Below are 25,848 nucleotides of genomic sequence, written 5' to 3'. Positions count from 1 at the left end.
TTTTAAAACACTAGCACAACCCGTCATGGCTTTGCTCATGAAAATTAAAATTTAAAAGTTAAAAGTGTTGTGATATATTTATTTTTACGATTGGAGATTTAGTATGAAAATAAAACGTATTTCTATTGAATCCATTCATATATAATCCTAATTTTATTAGCCATAATTATGTGACTACTAAATTTAAACTAAGAAAGAACCACTTCATTTTTAACATCAACTGTCTTTTCACCAAGAGCTCCGGACTACTCACTCTGAGACTACCTACATCATGTTTTTCAACAGAATACTATATCCACTGTATCTTTTTTCACTTGGGTTTTAACCTAACTTTCCAATAGTACAGTCAGTTTTCCTGCAACTTTATCGTGAAGTATTAGCCTATGTATTTGAAAGTAGCTTAAGCAATATAAAAACCTTCCACGATGTTTTATTGTGGTCCTCTTAACCCTTCAAAGACCTAAAACAGCAGATCTACGGTATTGCCGATGTTTTTACAGTACCAAGCAGAATGTACACACATAAAAGTGGCGTTTTTCAAATCTCAATTAAAAGGCATAACTAAAACTTGATATAAAAATGCGTTAATTTCTCTAAAAATAAACATAAACACGTTAGTGGTTAGGGGGAGATTATTATAATAGATATCTACATAGCCTAATCCCATTTGTCATTATTCCGATGGTGCTGTGGAGTATTGCCAGTAATAGGATGTTCCTTATTTTTACGTTATTAAAAAATTTCTTATTCTTTCTTATTACAATATAATACGACTTTTTCCCACGCACGGGTTCTCATGTGGAATTAATTTAGTTGATATTTAGTTTATAAAGTTGGCTTACAACTTACTTCTATTGCATATTATTATATTTTGTAAACATTGTCTATTTTATATGAAATAAAAGTTTTTGATTCGATTTGATCGATTTAGGTTCGCGCTTTAGCCTAACAACGGGACCAATGTCTAAAGGCAAAATAGGAAACCTAATACAAAGACATGAGGTCTGCGTCTAATCATACAAGGGTAGGTAGCTAACAAAAAATAGAGGAACGAAGAATGAATATTCGATTTTAAATACAGGTAATTTATTAATTAAAAAATCCCAACGGTAAGGCTTTGATAATGTGACTTGTTGATTCCTTAATGGGAAAACAGTTACAATGTGAATCTGTTGATTTCTTGATGGAAAACCGCAAAAGGAATTGATAACAATTGACTTACTCCATAATGCTGAGGACAGTAAATTCGGCTTGAAAGACTATCATGTTTTTGATATCTTTCAATAATTCAAGTTTTTCTAGGTATGTAAATGTTCGAAAGTTTGATTTGAACTGAGAATAAACCTAAACTAGTCTTACTTCATTGCTTCATTTTGCATTGCCTAATTCTTCTTATAGGGTGAAAACATTACTTATTATTTTCTCTTTCATCCTCAATGTTTGTGTACAAATGTGTGTTTAAATGTATATGTAAATGTGTATTGGGGTTGGAATATTAGAAGTTTAATATGGGTTATTAAAATGTGTTATGTATAATTAAAGGGGAATATTATTTGGGCCACAAACACCATGTTTTTATAACCCAAATCGCTTCATTTCAAAATTGGGAAATGTTTTAGGATAGTAGACAAGAAAAGGCAACGCACAGTGAAATGCAATTATGTACTTGATTGATTGTATGTTTCAGCGGGCTTTCTTGCTAAGTGTTTGTGCTACTTTCTTCTTCAGAACTAATTTGGCTGCATGACCATATGAACGCTCCTCCATCTTTCCAATCCGCATATCCTCCAATAACTTCTATCACCTGAAAAGTATCATACAAGTTTTTTACTGTAAAACCACAGATACCTTGTTAAGTGTCTTGTTATACATTCACTTTTAAAACTCATGTGCACTGAATTATATTCCGCTCAAAAAGGATTAAAGTCTAGCTGTTTCCTCAAAGACTTAATCTTGGCAATTCTTGATTCAGTAAAATAGAAATAAAATATGCAAGTCTATGTATATGCGGGAACAATTTATTACTCTGCTGTGTCCACCGACAGCATACGACGTTCAGCCTCCAGGTGATGCCATTCCCAACGCGGACAGCGGAAAACAGAGTGGTCCACGTCCCTGAGTAGTAGCATAGATAAAAGTAGTAGGTGCAATCAGGTGACACGGCTTTGCTCATTCTAAACAGGTACAACCGGAAAAGCTGTAATATTTCAAAAACTGCGTCAGGTAATAAACGACCTCTCCGCAGCGCTGATTATCTCTCAGATTTGTTTAACAAACCACTCTTACATATAATAAAGTTGAGCATTTCATCCGCTACATTTTATGAATGTTTGAAGGTTGCCAAAGTTGTTTTCTCTTTATAGATCCAATAAATTTGTCAATATATGAATAATTACAGACCAATATCTCTTTTGTGTATATTTGCTAAGTCAATTGAGAGAATAGTAAAAGATCAATTAGTTTCATTTCTGCAAGAAAACAAAATTTTGAGTGATTGTCAGTATGGGGTTCGCTGTGACAATAGTATATTTCGTACCTAGGGCCGAAAATGAGGTTTTGCCGGCTCGAGATAGTTTTTAAGTTCGACTTCGTCTCGAACTTAAAAACTATCTCGAGTCGGCAAAACCATTTCGGTCCGTGGTACGAACGCTATTTTTCACCACACTATACCCCACGAATACAAAAAAAAATTGTATTTTTCTAGTAATCGTGATATACCCTATTACCACTATTCACCACAATAATAATGCACACTGATTGTCAACACAACTACAACTTTCAGGTTATGTGAAAAAATAATTTGAGGAATCAGCAAAAATAAAAATAAATAGTTGCTAGGCAACGGTGACAATAACACAATTCTATTGCATTGCTATGGATTTTGATTGTGTATTTATAATGCATTCATGTTTTAAGAAAGTAAGCGGACAGCTGATTTTGCGGCCCCGGGCTGTAAAAACCTGCTCGGTCCCCAAATTACGATGACAGCTGGCATGGCCAGCAAAAAGTAACTTTCAGCCACCAATTAACGTATGTAATACAGCCAAAAACATCATAGTGTGGTGAAAAAACCTTTTTAGATGCAATTTTTGACATTAATTAGACCTTAAATTTGCAATTTCAAATAATGAAAACCCAGTATTAATATTTGTTTATCTTAAAAAGGCATTTGATTCCGTTGATCGACCTAAGCTTTTTCCAAATTAGAAGCAGTTGGCGGAGGGGTAACGCTTCAGTGGTTTAAAAGCTATCTGTCTCAAAGATCTCAACTGGTCTCCGTTCTTAACACCAACAGAAATATTGAATATGTTAACTATGGCGTGGTTCAAGAGAGTGCACTTGGGCCTGTCTTATTTTTATATATATAAATAATATTTCAAAACTTAATATTTTTGGTAAGCTATTTGCTATTATTTGCTGATGACACTTAAATTTTGAACAGCGGAAAACTTGGCTTGAGGCCCACAACAAAGCTTTGCACGACCTAATGGAAAACAAGTTACGGTTAAACCAGAATATACTCTCTTTAAATTCATCAAAAACGAAGTTTATGCCAATTTCTTTAAGTTTAAAATCTGATTATAATCTAGAAAATCTCGTCATTCACACCTGTGGTGATTACCTCGACACCAATTGTACGTGCGAACCTATTGAAAAAATATAGTCATTCAAATATTTAGGAGTGGTCTTTGATTACCGTCCTAAGTGGTCTAGTCATATTCAATATTTAAACAGTAAAATTAGAATATATAACTACGCCCTAAATGAAAATGAAATGAAATGAATATACTATGCTTTTGTTCAATCACTTTTATCCTTCGGAATCGTAAAATTAGTTGTTCTAAAAGTATTTTAGAGCCATTAAACATAAAGTTTATATTAAAAATTGGTTTTGGGAAGTGCAGGTGTTACCCAAAGACTTTAGAATTCCTTTCGCTAATACAGTTCTATTATTTTTATTTAAACTTAATTATGCCTCTAATATTTTTTCACATGGTTATTTATCTCGCCATTTGTTAACTCCATTTAGATCATATTTTCACCTCATATATTATTTTGTTATTTATTTATTCTTTGTTTTTGATCAAATAATGTTATGCTATTCCCCAAAAATATGTACGCTTTTTAAAACACGGTTGTAATGCAAAGGTTAATTTGATTTCTTTTTTGAATTCACTTATGTCTCCTTTAAATATTTGTGTTCAATTTCTGTAAATACTCTGTTGGAATAAAGATATAGTTCATTCATTCATTTGTTTATATATTTGTCATTGGTGTTTTGGGCCAATATTATTATCTTAGTAGAAGATTTTTTTTTTTATTATATACTACTCATACGGTAAATATAATTTTTACAATGAATTAATACATAATTTGTGTCATTTAATATGCTGCATAGCAATTTAGATTTGACAAATATATAACGATTTATTTACAAACAAAAAAGGAGACATAACCTAACTAATATACTATCGAAATCCAACAAGTGAAATCTCCAAACTGTGTGGACCTTAGCACCTTCAATTAAAAAAAAATTATAAATTAAAAACTTTTTTAAAACAAAACGTTTTTAAACGCTTTAAAAAGTAGAAAATAATTTATAAATATGTGGAGAGTATAAATACTTGTAGGATTTAAAACTAAAAACGTTGGGTGCATGCAATAGACAATTTACAATTACCTTCATCTATTGAACTAATGTATTATTATCAATTTCATGCACCCAACGTTTTTCGTTTTAAATCGTACAAGTATTTATATTCTCCACATATTTATAAATTATTTTCTACTTTTTAGTGCGTTTGAAAACGTTTTGTTTAAAAAAAAAGTTTTTTATTTATAAATTACTAGCTGGCCCGACAGACGTCGTCTTGTCCTAAAGTGGTTTTATGTCAAATGCTTGTTAATTTTCAAGATCCTTGTTGAAGTTCGTTCGCTACGCTCACTCACCTTTAGGTTGGAGCTCGTTCGCTGCGCTCACTTGCATTCAGGTTAGCTCGTTCGCTACGCTAACTCGCCTCCAGGTTGAAGTTCGTTCGCTACGCTCACTCTTTGGTTGCAAATTAGCTGTTGTCATAAATATAAAAAAAATCGTGCTGCACCCTGTTGGTAAACTTATTAATTTTTTTAATGCTATTGAACATCACAGAATCAAATTGCTTAGTTGAACCAGCTGTTAAGATTCTTTAATTCCATTTAAATATGAGTACTCATAAGGTTAACATGGGAAACTCCAGAGCCACTGGGGCGGAGCCCTTTTGACGGATCTTCACCAAACTGCACACAAACCATCCTTGAATAATCCTTAATAATGCCTGAAAGTTTCATTACAATCTGTCGGGCGGTTTCGGAGTCCATAAAGGACAAACAAACATACATAAATACAAACAAACATACATACAAACATACATTGGATTTTATAGATATAGATTTTATACTTTTTAGTTTTTAATGTGTGTGGATGTGAAATCTATTTCAGGCATCTATATCAGGTTAAGACAGAGGCATGTGGGAAATCTAAGGTTTACTTGAGTTTCTTTTCATATAATTATGTATTAGATTGAATGCATAACCTACCTACTAACTATAAATATATCAATCTATTTAATTTATTATTTACTTTATAGAATACTAAATAAATAACAAATGACATTATTAACAAACACCGTTATATCAGCAATCAGATTGTTTATCTTTATTTTGAAATGTTTGTTTGTATAAAGAATCTCTTGGGAGCATAACCTTTTTTTTATGTGTTCACACTATTTTTATGGAAAACACACATTTGGAGAAAACGGCAACAACTAAATTTAAAATCTTATCAGTTAAATTGGCTCATCGGAAGAAAATCAAAACTTAGTCTAGAAAATAAATTATTGCTATATAAAACTATATTAAAACCAATCAGGACATATGGAGTGCAACTATGGGGCTCGGCGAGTACTTCTAATATAGAAATTCTCCAAAGATACCAATCGACAATGCTGAGGAAGACAACAAATGCACCATGGTATGTCAGCAATAGAACACTACTTCAAGACCTTAAGAAGCCTACAGTTAAGGACGAAATCATGACCATAAGTGAACGATATATTACGAAATTGGAATCTCATCAAAATCATTTAGCTCTTAACTTATTAAACAACATGGATACAATTTACAGACTTAAGAGGCCATCAATTCTGGACCTGCCCTTCTGATTTTTTTAAAGTGTTTTTATTGAAAAATTTGTTGTTGAGAGTGCTTAACAGCTATTTTTAATGTTCCAAAGTCAATTTTTTGTATTGCATTACATAGCATTTACTTATTGTTCAATATATTATAGAACAGATTGTAAAGTAAACAAATAAAAAACAAAATAAAATAAAAAATCTTTATTTTGAAATGTTTGTTTGTATGAAGATCTCTTGGGAGCATAACCTCTACCTCTTAACCTCTGCTCTTTTAACTGTCAAATTTAAGTATTCACAGCTGACTTAAATTAATTGATATATTCATATTCTTTCAAAATGTAAACATGGAAAATTTGGAAGTCCATGGGGCGTAGCCCAAGGGAAATATGAGCATTAAGTGATATAATATTGCATTGTCATCCATTTGTGAGCTATGTTTCAAATTTCAAGTCTCTAGCTAATCGGGAACTTCGTTTAATATTGATATCAAAATTTGTAGGAAAGCGACTAGCGAGCTAATAAAAACAAGTCCATGGGGCGTAGCCCAAGGGAAATATGAAAATTAAATTATATAATATTGCATTGTCATCAATTTGTGAGCTATGTTTCAAGTTTCAAGTCTCTAGCTCATCGGGAAGTATCACAATTTGCAAGAAAACGAGTTAATAAAAACAAGCCCGTGGGGCGTAGCCCAAAGGAAATATGAAAATCAAATGATATAATATTGCGTTGTCATCCATTTGTGAGCTATGTTTCAAGATTCAAGTCTCTAGCTCATCGGGAACTTGGCATAAAATTGATTGCAAAATTTGTACCGGACAAGAAAGCGAGCTAATAAAAACGTTTTAATAAAAACACTCGATCGTGTGAGCATTTGCATTAACTCTGTGGACACGTTTACTGGCTTTTGCATTACCTGTGGGGACATGACCAACTCTTGCATTAACTGTGGGAACGTCCACACTATTTTCATGTTTTTACTTCATTTAGAACAATAAACAAGGAGTGTTCTTACATTCATCTTCTATTTGAAGTTAAAAAGAACCTATGATGTTATGAAATAGTTTTTTCTAAAAAATTGCCCAATCGATTTTCATAAAAATTTAGTTTATTTAGTTTATCCCTTTACACTCCGAACAAACTTGTGGAACTCCCATTCCTAAACAAATTACGGTTAAAAAGTTTTGTAAGTTATGTTATTTTCCCACAAAAACCCCATGAAATTAGAGAAATCTTATTAAAAAATACCCCCGCCGCAGCAAACCTGCAGACTAAGCGAATTTCCATTTGCCTGATTTGATTTTCAATTAAATCTATTCAAATAACATTAGGTTTAACGAGTACCTAGGTTTGCTGCCTACAGGGTAATAAAGTGTGTTTTTCAGTAAAATATTAACAGCTTAGTATAAAATAAATCGATTGGCCAAGTTTGATCCAAATATATGCATAAACAAGCAAACTACAAAAGTTTACTTATTCTCCATAAGAATGACATGGGAATTTTTAACTTATAATTTTCTCCGTAACCAATAACCATACAAAAACACTTCAATATACTGAATTATTTATTTTTTAAGCTCTTCAAAATGGTCTAGAAGAAATTTGGGAAATTTTATGTTTTGAGAGTCAAAAATGAGAAAAACCAATTTTTACCCCATAAATCCCCCCATAAAACCCCGTTCCCATGGTCCGATCATGCTGGCTCGCAAACTCGTTCGAATAAACGTTTGTACCAAATTTCATCGAAATCGGATCATTTTTGCTCGAGTTATCGTGCTGACGGACATATATATATATATATATGAATTTGAACGGATGGTGTTTTTGGCTTCTAGGAACATCAAAATGAAAAAGTAAATCGGTCCCGGGACTAAGTCTTACCATGAGACCTACGGTAATAGCTTATTCCCTATAGGGAAATTCGCTAAAATACCAGGTTTGATTGAAGTTAGTACGTGATGGCCCTTATAATTCTGAAGAAAATAGTGCATTCCCGTAAAAGTTACGGTTCAAAAGTTAATGCAACTTATGTGATTTTACCTCTTAAATATCATAGTTAGTTACTGTCATCGCTTACCGCTTATATTGCTGATACCGTTTATTTAAATTTATAATGGGCATCATAATCAAGTAAAGAAAGCTAAATACCTCTGACAAAAATCATCTGTATTGAAAAATCATGACTGAACACGAATCAACACATAGGGTTCTTTTAGACACGTTTTTGGACAGTTTCTACTTTAATTCATATACAAAAATAGAATAAAAGTATTTCTAGTTTGTAGTAGAAGAAAAAATTTTATTGACAGCTCAATAAACAACTATCAAAACGACGTAAAAAATTGAAGTTTTTAAACTTACCTTTCCAGATTCGTTGTGACGGTACACCATAGGATATGCATGTGGCTCTCGTCGCCCCCTACAGAGTTCTTTTGCATATTCCTCACCAAGGATATCCACGTGAACTACGAGCAAGACGACCCAAGTGTATTTAGGATCAAATTTCATTTTCAACCGATTCTGGTAAACATAAATAACTATTATCAACACTAAAGTAAATAATATTAGGTCTGGAGATTTGTAGCAAAATATTTTATCCTGAACATACAGTGATTTATAATGTAAGTACGCAGAGTGGAGGTTAAGTACGAGTAAGTATAAACTGTTCAAGGATATATTTAATGGTCTAACACGAAGATTAAGAAACTTTCGTTCCATTTGTCGTTACCAAAGTACCATTGTGTTTTTATGTGTTATGAATTATATTAAATTTGGCACTAAATTTGGTGTGGCAGTAAACTATAAGTGAAAGAATAATATTTGGAAAATATTATGGTGGCCATTTTAGTTTTTATTACCTTAATACAAAATTTGCTGACCTTATACAAAAATGCCAAGCACATTTTTTCCGATCCTTTTTTAAATTGTCCATCAAACAATGCGAATTACAAAAGATCTTTAACAAAGCTTTAATAAAGCTGTACTAAGTTATTGTGTAATTTTAAAAATCTCATGTTATTTTCATGGAGATTATGAAAAAAACTGTTGCTTGCCTATGGATATACCTTTTAATAACATTTGGTATTTTTTTCATACTAAGCTATCAACATTTTAATACAAAACCCACACTTTCCCTGTAGCAGCTAACCTGATATTAAATACTTATTAAAAATAATTTAATCTAAATAGGAAATAGATATAACAAGTTCAAGGAAAAACTTTCGTTAAAGTATAGCCAAGTAAATGGAAATTGGCTTGGTCTGCAAGTTTGCTGTGGTGGAGGTATAATAAATTTACAATTATGTAGTGTTGTGGTTGTAAGCAAGGTTATTACATCAATGGGTTTGTTATCAGGGTGAGCTAATTACGAACTCCGAACGCTCCAAAGTATGAACCCAAAATATTCACACAGTATCCTTTTAAAGTTAGTATTTATGATTTGTAACTTACCATTTGCGTTCTTGATTCCATTTCTAAACAGTTCTCATCGACACCTTTAGAGTTTTTCTGCAAACAGTCCGGGTCGAAGTCATGGATAAAAGTGTAAACAACTGTCGGGCCTTTATAGGTTTCAGATATCATTTTTTCATATTCATCCTAGAATCCCAAAATAGGTAAGTAACAGTTTGATTGTGCCATATTTATGTAGTTTACTATACGTTATATTATTGTCTCTACATTCTTTGGATTAGATGTATCCTTATTTACATGTATTTAAGTTATTAATACATTTTACTCTAGACCGTTGTTGTCTCTTCCTGATCCACCATGTATTTGCGATTGAATTTTATGGTTTTAGCTTTGGTGGATGGATCATATCTAGTGAAGAGGGTTATAAAATTATTAGACTGAAGATGATGTGTTTTAAAGGATTGTTATAACATTTGCGTTTGCTATTGCATATGTATGGAGAAAATTTAAAAGATTTTGGTGAGGGATATGATAAAATCGTTTTTAACATTCCCCTCTTGCAGCCTAGACTCTAAACCATTGTCAAGCAGAACACTTGGCTTCGTTATCATAGTTACTAGTTCAGGAAATCATTAGATACTTACTTTTTTAGTAATGGTGACTTTTTGGTACTGTAAAATAATGTTCAATCATTATTAGAGTAATGTACGTTAAACAGATAGCTTAGTACTAAACTAAAACAAAATCAGTTGTTTTCAATAGTTTCTAATGCACAGTAGTAGTTTTTAAGGTAATTTAGATTATTCAATATATAGGCCTTCCTGAAAGGACAAAATATACGCCAAATAACACTTATAATAAATTTACACTTATACTGTTTACTCACAAGACTGTAAATACATATAAAAGATGAAAATGAAAAAATGAAAATCGTTTATTTTTCAGGCAAAGTTAGGGCCACATGGCTCTTTCCTTTACTTAACCTGACCTGAAAGATGGTAAGTGCTGATCGATTGATTGAGTGGTTGAGTTTACTTAGATAAACTCAGCTCACGACTATATACAGGGTGGCTGAAAAGTAACTTGCACCCCCCCTTAGCTTTTCAACCATTTGAGATATTTGAAATCGGTTTGCGGAAACCTTCTTAAATATAAAGGGCTACAATAATTATGGCCAATTTTGAAAATTTTGCCCTTAGGGGTAGCGGGGGTAGGGGGTAGATCAAAAATTTCAAATGACAAGTATAGTCGAGTTTGGTATCATTTTACAGGTCTTGACGAAACATAAAAATTGACATAAAGAAACCCAAAATCGGCTCTCTAATAACAAAATGGCGCCCTAAAACGTTTCAAATCCAAATAACCATGAGGGTGGCAAAAAAAATAACTTGCACCCTCTTTAACTTTTTAACTATTTGAGATATTTGAAATCGGTTTGCGGCAACTTGTTTGGATATGAAGGTCTACAATAATTATGGTAAGATTTGAAAATTTTGCCCTTAGGGGTAGTGGTGGTGGGGGTAGCTCAAAATTTTCAAATAGCAAGTATAGTCGAGTTTGGTATAATTTTGTAGGTCTTGATGAAACATAACAATTAACATAAAGGAAATATAAATCGGACCATTAATAACAAAATGGCAGTTCAAAATTACTTTAAATAACCACTGTCTCAATCATTTTTAGCTGCCATTTTGTTGTTAATGGTCCGATTTCTATTTACTTTATGTTATTTGTTATGTTTTATTGTAGCTATTTATTTCCAAACAAGTTGCCGCAAACCGATTTCAAATATCTCAAATAGTTAAAAAGTTAAAGAGGGTGCAAGTTTTTTTTTGTCACCCTCATGGTTATTTGGATTTGAAACGTTTTACGGCGCCATTTTGTTGTTAGTGAGCCGATTTTGGGTTTCTTTATGTCAATTTTTATGTTTCGTCAAGACCTGTAAAATGATACCAAACTCAACTATACTTGTGATTTGAAAATTTTGAGCCACCCCCTACCCCCGCTACCCCTAAGGGCAAAATTTTCAAAATTGACCATAATTATTGTAGCCTTTCATATCTAAGAAGGTTGCCGCAAACCGATTTCAAATATCTTAAATGGTTGAAAAGTTAAGGTGGGTGCAAGTTACTTTTCAGCCACCCTGTATAGAGACTCAACTCAGTGTCATTGTGAGACCTCATTCGCCTTGGGTCTGATGATAATTGGAGTGTCCAATCGAAATCGATGACCACTTACCATCTTTTATATGTATTTACCGTCTTGTGAGTAAGCAGTATACGTGTAAATATATTATTATAAGTGTTATTTGACTATTTGTTTCTTTCAGGTAAACACGTACGATGATTATCAAGAAGTTATTCAATATATACAGAATGTTTTTAGTAATCTGTGTAAAAACTAAACAATTTTCGCTACTAGTAGTTTATGGTACTCAAAAAAGAGGATTTTAAACTACGGAAACAACCACCTTTCCAAAGTTTGTAAGGATTTTCTAATGTAGAGTTAAATAAATTGGTTTTTGGAAACCATATTGAATGCATATTTCTCTAGATTTGTTTTAATCAGAAGTTTAACATGATTGACATTCCGAACGGATTAAGAAATTTAATTATATTATGAAAAAAATCAAACCTAATTCACACTGACATAGTCTGAAGCCTTAAAAAATACTTCTGTTCTTCCCAAATGACACACAGATACATGCATGCAGATCTCGAATGTTTGTCTGATTTTCAGGTAAGAATAGGAATCAGAAAGAAAAAAATTATTTAGTGTAACCATTGTCTTTTGGATACTGAAGTTGTAACAATAGGTATAACTAAAATACTTTCAAAACGTATCACGGACCCCAATGTTTTGTTTTAACTGTCGACAAGGTTGGGACTTACCTAAAATTATTGGTACTGTACCAATTGAATGCGAGACTGGAACACATTTAGAATTTATGAGACTGGGAAGTACCAAACATTTAAGTTCTCAACAAGCCTGCAAAGTCCTTTAAATTGACTATGAACTGGAACGCAGCCAGTATTTTTGTTTACATTTTCTACGAAACCGAAACGTAGGCCTACCTAATATATTGTGCGTATTTCGAACAAAGGCTTTCTAACTTCATACCTGAGCATACACTTTGGGTTGCATAGGCCACGTGTTCTTCAGTAATGGTAGATGCGTGTCAGTAAAAACTTTGCTTGAATATAAATTGCCGTAATTGGCAAGGGAGGAGCTTATTTTAAGCAGCTTTAAAACATAAAGTTCAAGGTTTTAATCTAGCCTAAGTAAAAATTTGGGCGATTGATGTGCTGGAGAGTTTTAATTAATACGTATCTCATGCATCTCGATTCTTTATTTTAAAGTTTTAATAACTCAAATTCATTTATTAAAAACATACTAGTTGCAATATAACAGAACTCATTCTTACCTTATCTTTCAATTCAAACCAAAGATAGTTAGAATGTATCTTATTTCTGTGTTCGTAATCTGCAGATATTACTTTTGAGGGTAGATATAAGAAGACACCGTTTTTAATATCATATCTTGCGAGTTCCCTTGCAGCTATCACCTGAAACCCAATGATTTTTTTTATAAAATAAGAACGAGAGAAGGCCGAGTTACTTTCGCTACATACTGAAACATTGAAGGAAGCACGACCCAAGGATGTAAGGATGTCATTAGAACCGACACTTCTACGCATTTTTCTGGACGTCATTGAAGTCAACGACATTGAAACACTCAATTAGTGCTATTATGAAACCACCGTGACTAATACAAATCATAACAGTCTTTAAGGGCCTCAGGGGGTTCAGCTAAATGAAACGAATAAAGGTGGTGAATCATTGGCACAAGATATTAGGTCTGGAGGTAAATACAATAGTGAGATTCTTTTTAAGAATTGACACACACGAATTTAGGACATCGAAATATAACTACAAAACACCCCATATTATCCAAGATTTACGTCACTCATCGTTCATAATCGTTATTTGTTAAATTATGTGTAACAAGTGGCAATGCTGTTTTATACAATTACGGTTTGTTGATATAAAATTATACTTAAATAAACTCGTAATAGTTGCCCAGATGAAAGATTAAAACAAATATTCCAAGACGCAATGTATGTAGAAGGCACATCAAAAACTCAATATAAATAAAAACTTGTTATATTCTGCAAAACTTGTAAGATTACAGGCTGTTTACTTACACAATGTGAGTCAACATTTTCCTGATCTGTAAATTGGTTGCCAGCGTAAATTGCAAGTACTTTGTTCTTGTATTTTTCATGCCTTGATTCAAAATCCGACTGAAACACAATTATTGTGAAATTATTTCTCTATTACAATTTAAGCTCTGAAGCAATCATAGATTGTCAGTTCTATCATCTCACAAAACATTTTGATTCCTTGTTAATTTATTAGCATGGATTAAAGGCCTACAACCCTTTAGTAGGTATATCTCAGCGTCTGTTATTCTCTAACAATGTATCTTCATAAAGCTAGACAATGAGCTATAAGATCTTACATTGCTTATGTTTAGTTTTACCTTATTCTACCGAAGGCAATATTTATGGGCCCATTTAGTGTTTGTGAGCATCTATTTCTACTAACAATACAACTACGCGTAACTAATGCTTTTTAGGTGATATTTTTACTCGTGTCAGGTTTGACTCGATGTTGTAGGCTACATATGTGATGTTAAATGTTTGTTCACAGCTTTACCTGAAGAAATGATTTAGTTCATTGCCTTTTATGATAATCTGAGATCACCTTGATCCTCATGATCGTGCGTTAGTTGCGCCAAGCCCTCAAAGGGTCCAAAAAATGTTGCTTAGTTGCGCCAAGCCAAAGCCAGGTAGGGGTGATTTGCCGGCAGAAGGAATATCCTTGTTTAAAATACCGCAGCAGTGTCCATATGCGAATTTGCCTACAGTAAAAATTACTTGAAGATATCCTGATTTGCATCTCAGTGCAATTTAAAATGCATTGGGCCCATAATAATCAACAGGCTGTTATCTGTTTTTTTATAAGTAGGCCTAACTGTTTTCTTTAAATTGGATGGAGTAAACTGTCCACGAGGCGATTCGCACTAAATCTTGCGTATGCGATTCCGGTACATCTTAGCCAAGGATGCACTTTAGATGAGACTGTGGTGGACCTCATAATTCGCCCACGGCTTACCTTATCTAGCGAGCGTTGTCGAGAGAGAGACTATCGTGTATTTGATAAATACGCCATTTGCATTAGGGAGAGTTACAGGCATAAACAAGAACAGTAAATTGACCCCAGATACTCGTATAATGAAGTATTGTATTAATCATAATCCGTTTTATCAAGTTATCGTATAATTAATTTATTATTTTGTCAAATAAAAATTGTATTTAGCGCTCTGTCCAATAGGTGGACCTGAGACCGCGGACCTAGTAGTTAATGGTTATCTAATACTCACTTGCGTTTTAACTTCATCCACTTCAATCTGAAAATAAAAAAAATAAATAAAGAAACAAAAGAATACATCTATGGACTTATCAGGTCCATCGCCACAAGTGGTAATACAATATGAACAGTTGATGTCGATTTGCACACATTCTTTTTCAAATCCTTGAAAATTGTTAGTTTATTTGTATATTAACTTATATTGGTTGAAATGATGACTATTTTATTAATGTTATTTTCATAACTCAATAATTGTATTGTTTTTTAAATTTAAAAGGAACTATTATCTGTTTTATTATTAAAGTAATACAATCAAAGTTTATGTAAATGGTTAAGGCCGTTAACCAAATAAAAATATAGGCACGGCAGCAAAGGAAGGACAGATTTTTGTTACGGCACATCAAATAAAGCTCAAAGTGTGTTTGCCGAAAAGTATGAACGAATTCCTTAAGGACATGGGGCACCGGGCTGATTTCCGTTATATTAGAAAGAAAACTTAATGACATTCTCACAAACGCATTAAGTTTTCTTCCTAATATTCAAGTAAACATATTTTCCCATATTCAGTTTTTTGCCCTTAAAATTACGTAGACTGATAACAGCCAGGCCTACGCACAGGCACCTGCCCATGTAGGCCTATCCCTTAAGTATGGCTTATTAATCTGACAATAGTTGTACTAGTTAATATTGCTTTCTGTTTTATTATCTTTCTGTAATCAAATTGGGATAAATAAACGTATTTCATTTCATTATTTAAGTTATGCAATCACATCTTTATGTAAATGGTTAAGGACATTAACCAAATAAAAATTCAGACATTCTGCGCACATCAAAATAAAGCTCAGAGTGTGTAGATTTGCCAAAGATTATAGGTATTAACGAATTCCTTTAGGGCTCTGGCCGACAGGCAGATTTCTATTATATTATTAAAGTGATACAATCAATATTTATGTAAATGGTTAGGGCCACTAACCAAATAAAAATATAGGTATATAGCACATAAAAATTAAGCTCAAAGTGTGTAGATTTTCCGAAAATTATTGATATTAACAAACTTATTGAGATCTCTGCCCCACAGGGTGATTTTTATGATAGTTTAAAGTGATACAATCAAATTTTATGTCATAAGTCATAAGTCATAAGTTCTTTATTCCAGAATTACAAAATTACATTGCATTGGAATAGTCAAGTTTATAATGAAATGTACAAAAGATAAAATATAAAAAAACTCTACTAACTAAAACAATGTGACCTTCTAGTAATCTAACAAGACAGAAATCACTGACTACATGACAGTGGAAAAATCGCGGACTCTGTAGCAAGCATTTTCAACCAAAATTTGTTTAAGTTTTCTCCTAAACCTGAGCAAATCAGTCTCCAGCTTTAGATGTTGAGGAAGTTGGTTAAAAAGTTTAATTCCATTGTAAAGGAGATGATGTTTGAAAAATGAAGTTGAATGGACGGGAATGTTTAAGTTGTATGTTGTGCGTAAGTTATATGTACTGGAGCTAATGTTGGTGGTAAATAATGACTGATGTTTTTTTACAAATGAAAGGGTTTCAAGGATGTATAGTGAGGGAAGAGTCAAAATTGCAGCTGACCTGAATGATTCCTTACAAGATCGTCTTCTGAAAAGAGAAAATATAACACGAATAGCCTTTTTTTGCATTTTAAAAAGAAAGGAGGTATGATTATTTTCATATCCCCAAATAGGCAGAGCATAAACTAGATATGGAAATATTAAGCCGTAATAAACAGAAAGAAGAACTTCTGACGAGACTGTTGTGGCCAATGTTCGTAGTACAAAAATGCCTATACTTACACGTTTTATCACGTAATCAACATGAGATTTGAAGTTTAAACATTCGTCTAAGTGGATGCCTAAAAATTTAACAGACTGTACAGGATGAATGAAGGTTTGATCAAGAAGAAAACCTGTAAACCTGAAATTATGTTTTAGATCCCCATCATTAACTGATTTTGGCAATAGGGTTTTACTAAATTGTATTACTTGATTTAAAACATCATCATTTTTTGTTTACTCTTTTATCACTACTGTGAAGATATTAATATGCGCATTTTGGATTTATCCCTGGCGAATTTTTTTACATTAGTCTTATGGGTTGCTAAGTAACCATGTTGGTTGAATTAAATAACAAGGAAAAAGTAAACAAAAGACTTGTAAGCTGTAACATGTGTTCGTAATAAGCCATCTAACCACAGTATACAAGCATATTACAAAATACAGTACAAAAGGAAAAACTCCAATTACTATTAAACAAAGATTATACTCACGATTAATCGATACATTGTAGTAGTCAATGATTGTAGTAAAGGCTAGCAGTGCGGAGTGTGGGATTTGTTTATGACGATTAGATTATGATATTTGCAATCATAAATTGCTATGGGAAGGGAGGGAAACAGGACCGTGAGGTAGGAAGTGATGAAGGAAGTAGTAAAGGTGAGCAGTCCGGAGTGTGAGAACTGTTTATGACGATTAGATTAAGGTATTTGCAATCCTAAAAAAATGCTAAAAAGGGGAAACAGGTCAGCAACGTAGGAAGTGGTGAAGGAAGTAGTAAAGGCGAGCAGTCCGGAGAGTGGTAACTGTTTATGACGATTGGATTAAGGTATCTACAATCCTAAGATGCTATAAGAAGGGAGGTTTAAACAGGTCAGCAACGTAGGAAGTGATGAAGGGAGTAGTAAAGGTGAGCAGTGTGGAGTTCGGGAATGGATTAATGTATCTGCAATACTAAGACTTTCAGAGTAAACTAATGATTTTCCTCGAGCAAATCTCGGTCCCCAGGTACTGTACTTAAATCGATTACAGCAATCAACACCTCCACCAAACCTGCAGACTAAGCGAATTTCAATATGTCAGATTGGATTTCCATACTACTCATATATTTCCACAAACAAGACATTCCCCATTTAAATAACAGTTGATTTAACGAGTGTTTAGGTTTGCTGCTACGGGAAAGATAAAAAGTGTTTTTACCAAACGTTAATAGTATGGGATGCAATAGAATAAATTGCCAAAATTTATCAACATTTAAATAACACTCAACCAAAACATATGAGGTGTGTTTGGATCATCAAAATAATTTCAGATTTTGAATTTTGGATTGCAATTCTTGGTTTGGATTGCACTTTTGGATTGCATGAAGGTTTTATCGTATATTCTGTATGCCGATTTTTTTTAAAGTGATTGTTGTGTAGAAATAAACCCTAGTGAAAATTATGTCGAGTGAATAAAGCATGAAAATGAATAGGTGAATTAATATATTACAGAATATAATTATTTGACTCACAGCCCAAGTTTCTTTCCCTCTGAGATACCTCTGAAAAAAGATATTTACATGATTATAATTTAATAAAATACTTACAAAATACTTTGATCGTAATTAAGTAACTCGAAATATAATTTTTATATTTGATACGCTTTGCCAATATTTTGTAAACACATCTCCTCCCTCATTTTTACACTGATTTTATTGATTGAAGTGAATCAAAATTTGCCCTGATCTGTTGTTTTGTAAAGTGGTTTTCGTTTTTTTGAAATTTTTATTAGTTTATGCAGAAGCTTCCCTCAAAGTTGGATTTCCCCCCTTAAGGTTAACATAGGGGAGTAAGTTGTTTCCATAATTATATATGTCATTAAATATTTACAAAAACACGTTGACATAATAAAGTACCTCAAATTATAATATTTATACTTATTTAACTAAATAAACTGTGCTTTTTTAAGAAGGCTTAATCTAACATTCACTAGATACATTTCCTGAGTCTAACTTATACTTTTATTTACCAGTCATGTAATCATGAAGATGTCGCAAATGTATGTAGGCCTACAATATAAGGAAGTGTTATGAATAAATAGATTAATGGAAATCTATACCTGTAAGACAGATTAAATTGTGTATTTTTCTTTTTTAAGTTATTTTATTCTATTTAATTTTACAAAAATATACCTAAACAAATTTAAGTTAATTTAGGTAAAAAAAAAAACTGACTGGGGTAGCATACAAGCTTTATCTTATATTTCATTAAGATAACTTTATTGACAGGTAGTTAAGAAACGTAGTGTATAAATTAAGCCTAGTAGAAATATGCCGAGTTAAAAACGTATTCAGAAGTGTGTATATTGTTAAATGATGTAAGGATTAAACTCACCTCCACATTGCATCTTTATTACAAAAGTGTAGACTAAATGATTTAGACTCATCTTCACAGAATCTCTGTGTATGAAGAGGTGTGCAGACTAAATGATGTAAGGACTTAGACTCATCTTCACAGAGTCTATGTGTATGAAGAGGTGTGTAGACTAAATTATGAAAGAATTAGACTCATCTTCACAGAGTCTTTCTGTATGAACAGGTGTGTAGACTAAATTATGAAAGAATTAGACTCATCTTCACAGAGTCTATGTGTATGAAGAGGTGTGCAGACTAAAGGGTGTAAGAATTAGACTCATCTTTTAATAGTCTCTGTATTTAGAGAGGTGTTTAGGTTAAGACTAAAGGGTGTAAGTATTAGACTCACCTTCACCGTCTCTTCTCTGTATGGTTCCTGAAAAGTATGTTCAAACATATTTATAATTTGTTTGTATTATGTCTAACAATGATAGAGCAACTTCAAATATAAAATTGATTAATTGTTACTTAAATCAGTTTTCTTAATATAGTAGAAACTTTAACTTTTGCGTTACAAAACCTTTTAATATATTACAACTTTTACAATTTATTGCCCTCTGTTATACGTAATATTATAATTTTTCCACTCGTATACAAAAATAATATCAAGCCAACATTATAAAAATTTTATTCAAAGTAATTATTTTTTTAATATCTTGAAGTAATGATAGGATATTTTAATTGAATTATAATTTATTGACATTGGTGTAAAATAACATAAAATGTATTCCGAAATCCCCTAAGACTCATTTCAGTTACTAAATGTTTAAATGTTTAACACCTAGATGGTATTTTATATATTTAAATTTAGCACTATATGCACTAATCATCACTAATAGCACTATATGAAGTGGTTTGTAAGGGGGTAGTGTCCTAGCCAAGACAGTGGCGCCCCTCATTCAGTTTTGCCAGCTCCATACCAATGAATTCAGTTGAAGCCATGGTTTTGTTTGACTTTAAGTAAAATCAATTGTTTGTTCGTAAAGTATACACATGCATAGATAAAGGATGATTTTTTAAATGCCTGCCTTTTAATGTGCTATTGGTGATTTACCAGTTATGGTGTGAACCCATAATGAGATATGGTGTGAGAGCATGGGGCAATGCTTCGAAGACTTGTCATACTGTTTTTGTAAATAGTGTTAGTATGTTTGAAAGTTATTTAAAATAACTCGTTTGGAATGGTTAGTTACAAATTGAATTTATTATAATAATATACTTTTAATTAGTTTACACTGTTAGTAATTTATTATTGTTATTTATTCAAATAGTATATTTATTATTGTTGCCATTGCATTTTTACAGATATTTGTGTCATTGTTGTATTTTTATTTGTTGTAATTAGCTCAAGAGACAGTGAGGGACTCATTAATTTGCATGCTACTGATTCGAAAAAACTTACAAAACTGGCTATTTTTAGTGCAAGCAAACCATTTGTGGTTTTTGCACTTATGTAACCTATGTATTGGTAATTATTGTGTAAATAAACTTCTTGATTGATTGGTTGAACCAACAGTGGCCACTTATGTGCCCAAAATTATATTCAAACATTAAATAGCATTAGAGTACCAAACCAATGAAATTCATTACAATGGTAATAAGCATAATTGTATGTTGTATGTAATTTTCAAGTTGTATACTTAAAAAAGAACCCCCTTACACACGATTTAACGAGTTTTATGGTTTGGTTTCACTTTTTTACTTCGTATATTTGTCCGCAGCTACATTATCCATCGCAGGAAAATAAAAAATTGCCGCTAGTGGCATAAAATCCCCTCAGATAAGTTCAGTAAAGCTCAGCTTACTTTAAACAATTTCAATGTAGAGTGCAACATGTCAAAATTAATTAAATAAATTAATCACACGTGATTATTAATTGGGTTTTAACTACTTACTATGCCTTCCATTAAGTCAACAGTTACCTCCTGCAACTAAGAAAACAAATTGTCATAAGATAATTCTTACTTTTATATCCAAACAAAGTATAACATCGTAAATGGGTCCAAACAATTGTGTGAATACCAACATAGAACATCATGGCTCTATGATTAAAAATGATCTACAAACTTTATGGAAGTTAGTCAAAGGCCTTTCGATTGTCAGACTACTCATTTCTCACTTATGTGTTTAAATATATACATAAAATTTTTGTTTATATATGTCAGAGTGTTTATATACAAGTTGTTTAAATAAAAATCTTTATTTTCCAGACAAGGGCCAAACCATTTATTCATATTCTTTTATCCTAATATCAAAAAAAGTATAAAAAACTAGTTGCATATAATAGATTTGTTCTCAGATGAGTATTCCTATAGACTTTTACTATTACAACTACTGTATAGATACAACTAGATATTCCATCCCCATGTTAAAGTTGTTGCCAGTTTTAAGAAAAATCTATAGTTGATGTGGGCCACCAACAGATTGTGTTGATTTAAATGACTAATTTCTGACGAATGGACGAACTTTTTTACCGAATAAAACTAATGGAATGTCTTATTGTGAGCTATAGCAACTGTTATGACCCATGAATTTGGTCAACAACAAAAATTAAGGTAGGAATTAGAAGTTTAGACACTGGCGCATTCTGTGACTGGCTAACACAACTGTTTTATGTTTTAATAAAATTTATCGACAGCTTGTGGTTAGATGGGATGGGTACTTCAGTATACAATAGTCAATGCTATAACTATTGACTATGATATAACCTAATCAGGATATCAATAACGATGAACTCAACGTCATGAAAAGAATTCCAAATGTAATTAATATAAAAACTCAATGTTTAAACTAGTAAACCAACACAAAAAGCAAAATTACTCAAGGATGTTAAATATGAGCCAGAAATATGTCCGAGCTGAATACAAATTGTACTAAACACCATCCTCAAATCTGATATGTCAAGAAACAAACACTCCATTCAAAACATCCTAAAAAATGAAAATTATAAGCCTCTCCTGTTACAACGTCTTACCTCTGCAACTGTCTCCCATACTAGAAATGTCTGGAAAAAAACATTCGTTTTAGATATCAAAGAAAAAATTATTAGTTTAGTATGAAAATATAGTTTACCTACGACCGTTTTTTAAACAAGCTCTTTCAATTCAGTTAGAATTGAAATGAGCAGTGCAATGAGTAGTTGACACAATCACAATGAGTTGTTGCATCACTATCATCGATCTCTATAGAGATCGATGATCACTATCAGTGGCAATGAGTGGTTATAAACGAAAACATAACCACTCTTAGAAGTTAAGTAGTGATTGTTGGTAATTGAACAAATTCGTAGTCCAAGTAGTGTACGCAAATCGCGATCGTTGCGTAAACTACTATTTATATTTGACGTATGTCTAAAATATGTTTTTACCTATACTGTATATAAAATATATTAAAATATATAAAACATATTGGTTTTAGACTTAGGTCCAGGCTTTTACTATCCACCTTCAAACTTTTTTTTAGATATCATAATTTTAGTTTAAAGCCCAAAGACAGCATAACACTTTTGTAGGTCTTCAAAATGATCGTTCGGTTATGTATTATTGATGGGATTATGTTATTAGTCGTATAGTCAACCTAAGTTTGTAAATAATTAATTTTTTAACTAGGTTAGTTTTCTCCACTTACAGTGAGATCAAATAATAGGTTTTGCGTATTTATCAAATGATTTTTTTTACGTGTATGGTTTTTAAAATGTTTTGAAAAGTTTCCTTTAATGGTTTGATTTTTTTCTTAAGACCAAAAAAAAGAAACTTTAAAGATAAATGTTTTAACAAAGGCAGTTTTAAACATGTAAAAATTAAAAGTTATAAATCAAGATTAATAATATTTATAATTGAATTAGAGAATAAAGACTCTACATTTTGATTTAAAGGGTGGACCAAAAAAACAGGGACAATTTTATAATGTTATTACTCAGCTGTTATAAAGGCTGGAGAGTTCATTGATGCGGCAAAAGAAAGTTTATTTGATGCCATTTAGTTTATAGTTACTATGGATCATCAATGATTACCGCAACATCGTGCCTTTGTCATAGAGACTTTTTTGAATAATAATTTGACTTTCATTTCTACTCAACGTCAATTTCGTGTTCACTTCAACTTTGGCCGTAATGGTGCAGCCCCAAACCGAATAAACTACTCAAAGATGAGTAAACAATGTCCTAAACACGGCTTTTGTACTCAAAATGAAACCTATGCAAATTTAAATTTCAATGCAATGTTTTGCAAACGGTTGGCTTTGGACGCTCGACGCAGGACACTCGCGCGAACCATTTCAAAGTTTTCCGGCGTTCGAACAGTCCGAGGTATCCCACTAGGTTTGACTTTGAGTGCAGAAGACGTGTTCTGGAAATTACTTACCCAACTTTAAATAGTTTTTCGCTTTGGGGTTGCACCATTACGGCCAATGTTGAAGTGAAAACGAAATTGACGTTGAGTAGAAATGAAAGTCAAATTATTCTTCAAAAAAGTCTCTATGACAAAGGCACGATGTTGCGGTAACCATTGATGATCCATAGTAACTATGCAATAAATGGCATCAAATAAACTTTCTTTTGTCGCATCAATGAACTCTCCAGCCTTTATAACAGCTGAGTAATAACATTTTAAAATTGTCCCTGTTTTTTTGGTCCACCCTTTAGAATAACTTATTAATCCCTCTGATTTTGGTAATATTTTTTGTGTACCGTATTGTATTAAAACTACATCTTAAGGTTTCCTCTATACATAGGTTTAGAGATAAAGACAATATTTTAAGTATTTAACAGGATTGGATATTTAAATTATACCATAGATTAAAGGAGTAGGCATCTATGATATATGATAATACCAAGAAGATTTCCACGTGGCAGAAAAAGGCAATGAAAATAACGTGTAAAATAACCACTAGATTTAGGAGTAGCAGTTTAGCCTTGATAAAAGAAGACCTAGTATAGTATATATAGTACCTAGGGCCGAAAATAAGGATTTGCTAGCTCAAGATAGTTTTTAAGTTCGAGACGAAGTCGAGAACTTAAAACGATCGAGAGCTGCAAAGCCATTTCGGTCCGTGGTACGAACGCTATTTTCACCACATTTTACCCTATTACCACTATTCACCACAATAATAATGTACACTAACAGTCAACACAACTACAACTTTAAGGTTATGTGAAGAAATAATTTGAGCAAAAATAATAATAAACAATTGCTAGGCAGCGGTGACAAAAACAATTCTATTGCAATGCTATGGATACAGCTTGTGTATTTAACATACATTATTGTTTAAGTAATTAAGCGAACAGTTGATTTTGCGGCCCTAGGGATGTAAAACCTAATCAGTCCCCAAGATGAAAATGACAGCTGGCATGGCCAGCGTAACTTTCAGCCACCACTTAACGTATGTAAAACACCCAAAAACATCATAGTGTGGTGAAAAAACTTTTTTAGATGCAATTTTTGACATTAATTGGACCTTAAATTTGCAATTTCAAATAATGAACACCCAGTATAAATATTTGTTTATGTTGTGTGGTGAAAATTATTATATTTTACAAAACATATCATCAGTGACATTTGAATCAGCTGACTTAGCTTGCATTTTTTCTAGGTATTTTATTTTTCTATTTTCACAAAATAATTGATGGCAATACGTACCCTATACGTACTTCTACATAAAACAAACAAAATAAGCATTAGGATGGTTAAACTTACCAGCACGACTATCCCAAGAATATGATTGAAGATCTTCATGTTAAACACAGTGGAAAAGAACTGTATTATACGCAAATTTATACGTGTTAGAATTGACAGTGTTCGATTTATCAAATGTAATTAATGACTTTAAGTACACGATCGACAAGTTAATGATTCAACGAGCAAAATTCAAACGATTAATGGCAGATTCTAGCCGTCATCTCCTGAGCAAATCGTAAACATGTTGGCAAAATGTTATCGTGTCACCTCTAACTCATCCAGTCGTGGATTCGCTCACAGAAATTTAAATGAAAAAGATACCGGTTTTATATGATAGAAAACAATAAAGGAAACATTAATATTATTATGTAAAAATAGCATTATTTTTCAAATCCAACTAGAAGACCCATGCTGCCGATATTAATATAAACTAGAGGACCCATGCTGCTGCACAGGGTTACGATAAATATAATATCCGAGAAATGATCAAATTTATGATTTTTTATTGAGTAATACAGTATCTTGAGCTATAATTTACTGATTATTCTGAGTCTAAAACATATGTAAAAACATAAACAATACTGGAGCTATTGATTTTTAATCATAGAAAAACCTTATGAAAAATAAGGCCATTATTTAAAGTTTCGTTTCTTAAATAGCTCAAAAATCTTTGGTTTCCGAGTACCTTTGTATCTTTAACCTAAAAATTCTCTTGGGAGTCAAAAACACTTCTTTACAGCTTGAATATGAATATATAGAAACAGAAGAAGTCCAAGAAATTTTCACTTTTTATGAATAAATTAATTAAATTTAGAAATTATATTAGCTGTTATGAACAGTTGACAATTTAATTGCTAGTACAGCAACAGCTGGAACCATCACGTCAGCTGATACACGTGTCAGGTAGGTGTAACACTTAGAGGAGGGGCTTATGAAATACTCCTCTCTGGTTGGCGGAATA

The 25,848-nt window shown here is 32.2% G+C and overlaps 1 protein-coding gene across 3 annotated transcripts; it reads right to left on the bottom strand.

Moving 5' to 3' along the window:
• Positions 1-1,660: 1,660 nt before the first annotated feature.
• On the bottom strand, positions 1,661-24,949 carry LOC128993933 (uncharacterized). Of its 3 annotated transcripts, XM_054418061.1 has the most exons (12): positions 24,906-24,949; positions 22,187-22,216; positions 21,108-21,143; positions 19,562-19,588; positions 18,331-18,360; positions 15,030-15,056; positions 13,789-13,887; positions 13,009-13,149; positions 10,229-10,255; positions 9,624-9,770; positions 8,535-8,693; positions 1,661-1,804 (listed from the first exon to the last, which is right to left on the bottom strand). In XM_054418061.1, the coding sequence occupies exons 1-12, from the start codon at positions 24,942-24,944 to the stop codon at positions 1,700-1,702; spliced, it is 867 nt and encodes a 288-aa protein (XP_054274036.1). In that variant the 5' UTR covers positions 24,945-24,949; the 3' UTR covers positions 1,661-1,699. The 3 variants fall into 3 exon arrangements, with proteins under 3 accessions (XP_054274036.1, XP_054274038.1, XP_054274037.1); XM_054418063.1 differs by lacking the exon at positions 8,535-8,693; XM_054418062.1 differs by lacking the exon at positions 10,229-10,255.
• Positions 24,950-25,848: the final 899 nt, after the last annotated feature.

Source organism: Macrosteles quadrilineatus, unplaced genomic scaffold, assembly GCF_028750875.1.
Source record: "Macrosteles quadrilineatus isolate MER2022 unplaced genomic scaffold, UCM_ALF_1.0 Scaffold_5__1_contigs__length_97177068, whole genome shotgun sequence".
NCBI classification, from domain to species: Eukaryota; Metazoa; Arthropoda; class Insecta; order Hemiptera; family Cicadellidae; genus Macrosteles; species Macrosteles quadrilineatus.
The sequence above is the reverse complement of the archived record's forward strand: the minus strand, read 5'-3'. Positions and strand labels throughout refer to the sequence as shown.

What these genes read in the sequence shown, in the direction of transcription:
- LOC128993933 (XM_054418061.1), bottom strand. Translation starts at nt 24,944, where the DNA reads ATGAAGATCTTCAATCATATTCTTGGGATAGTCGTGCTG. An exon ending in TGGATGAAGTTAAAACGCAA is followed by an intron (nt 13,888 to 15,029) that starts GTGAGTATTAGA and finishes ATTGTGTTTCAG; the next exon opens with TCGGATTTTGAATCAAGGCA. An exon ending in AAAATGTTGACTCACATTGT is followed by an intron (nt 13,150 to 13,788) that starts GTAAGTAAACAG and finishes ATTGGGTTTCAG; the next exon opens with GTGATAGCTGCAAGGGAACT.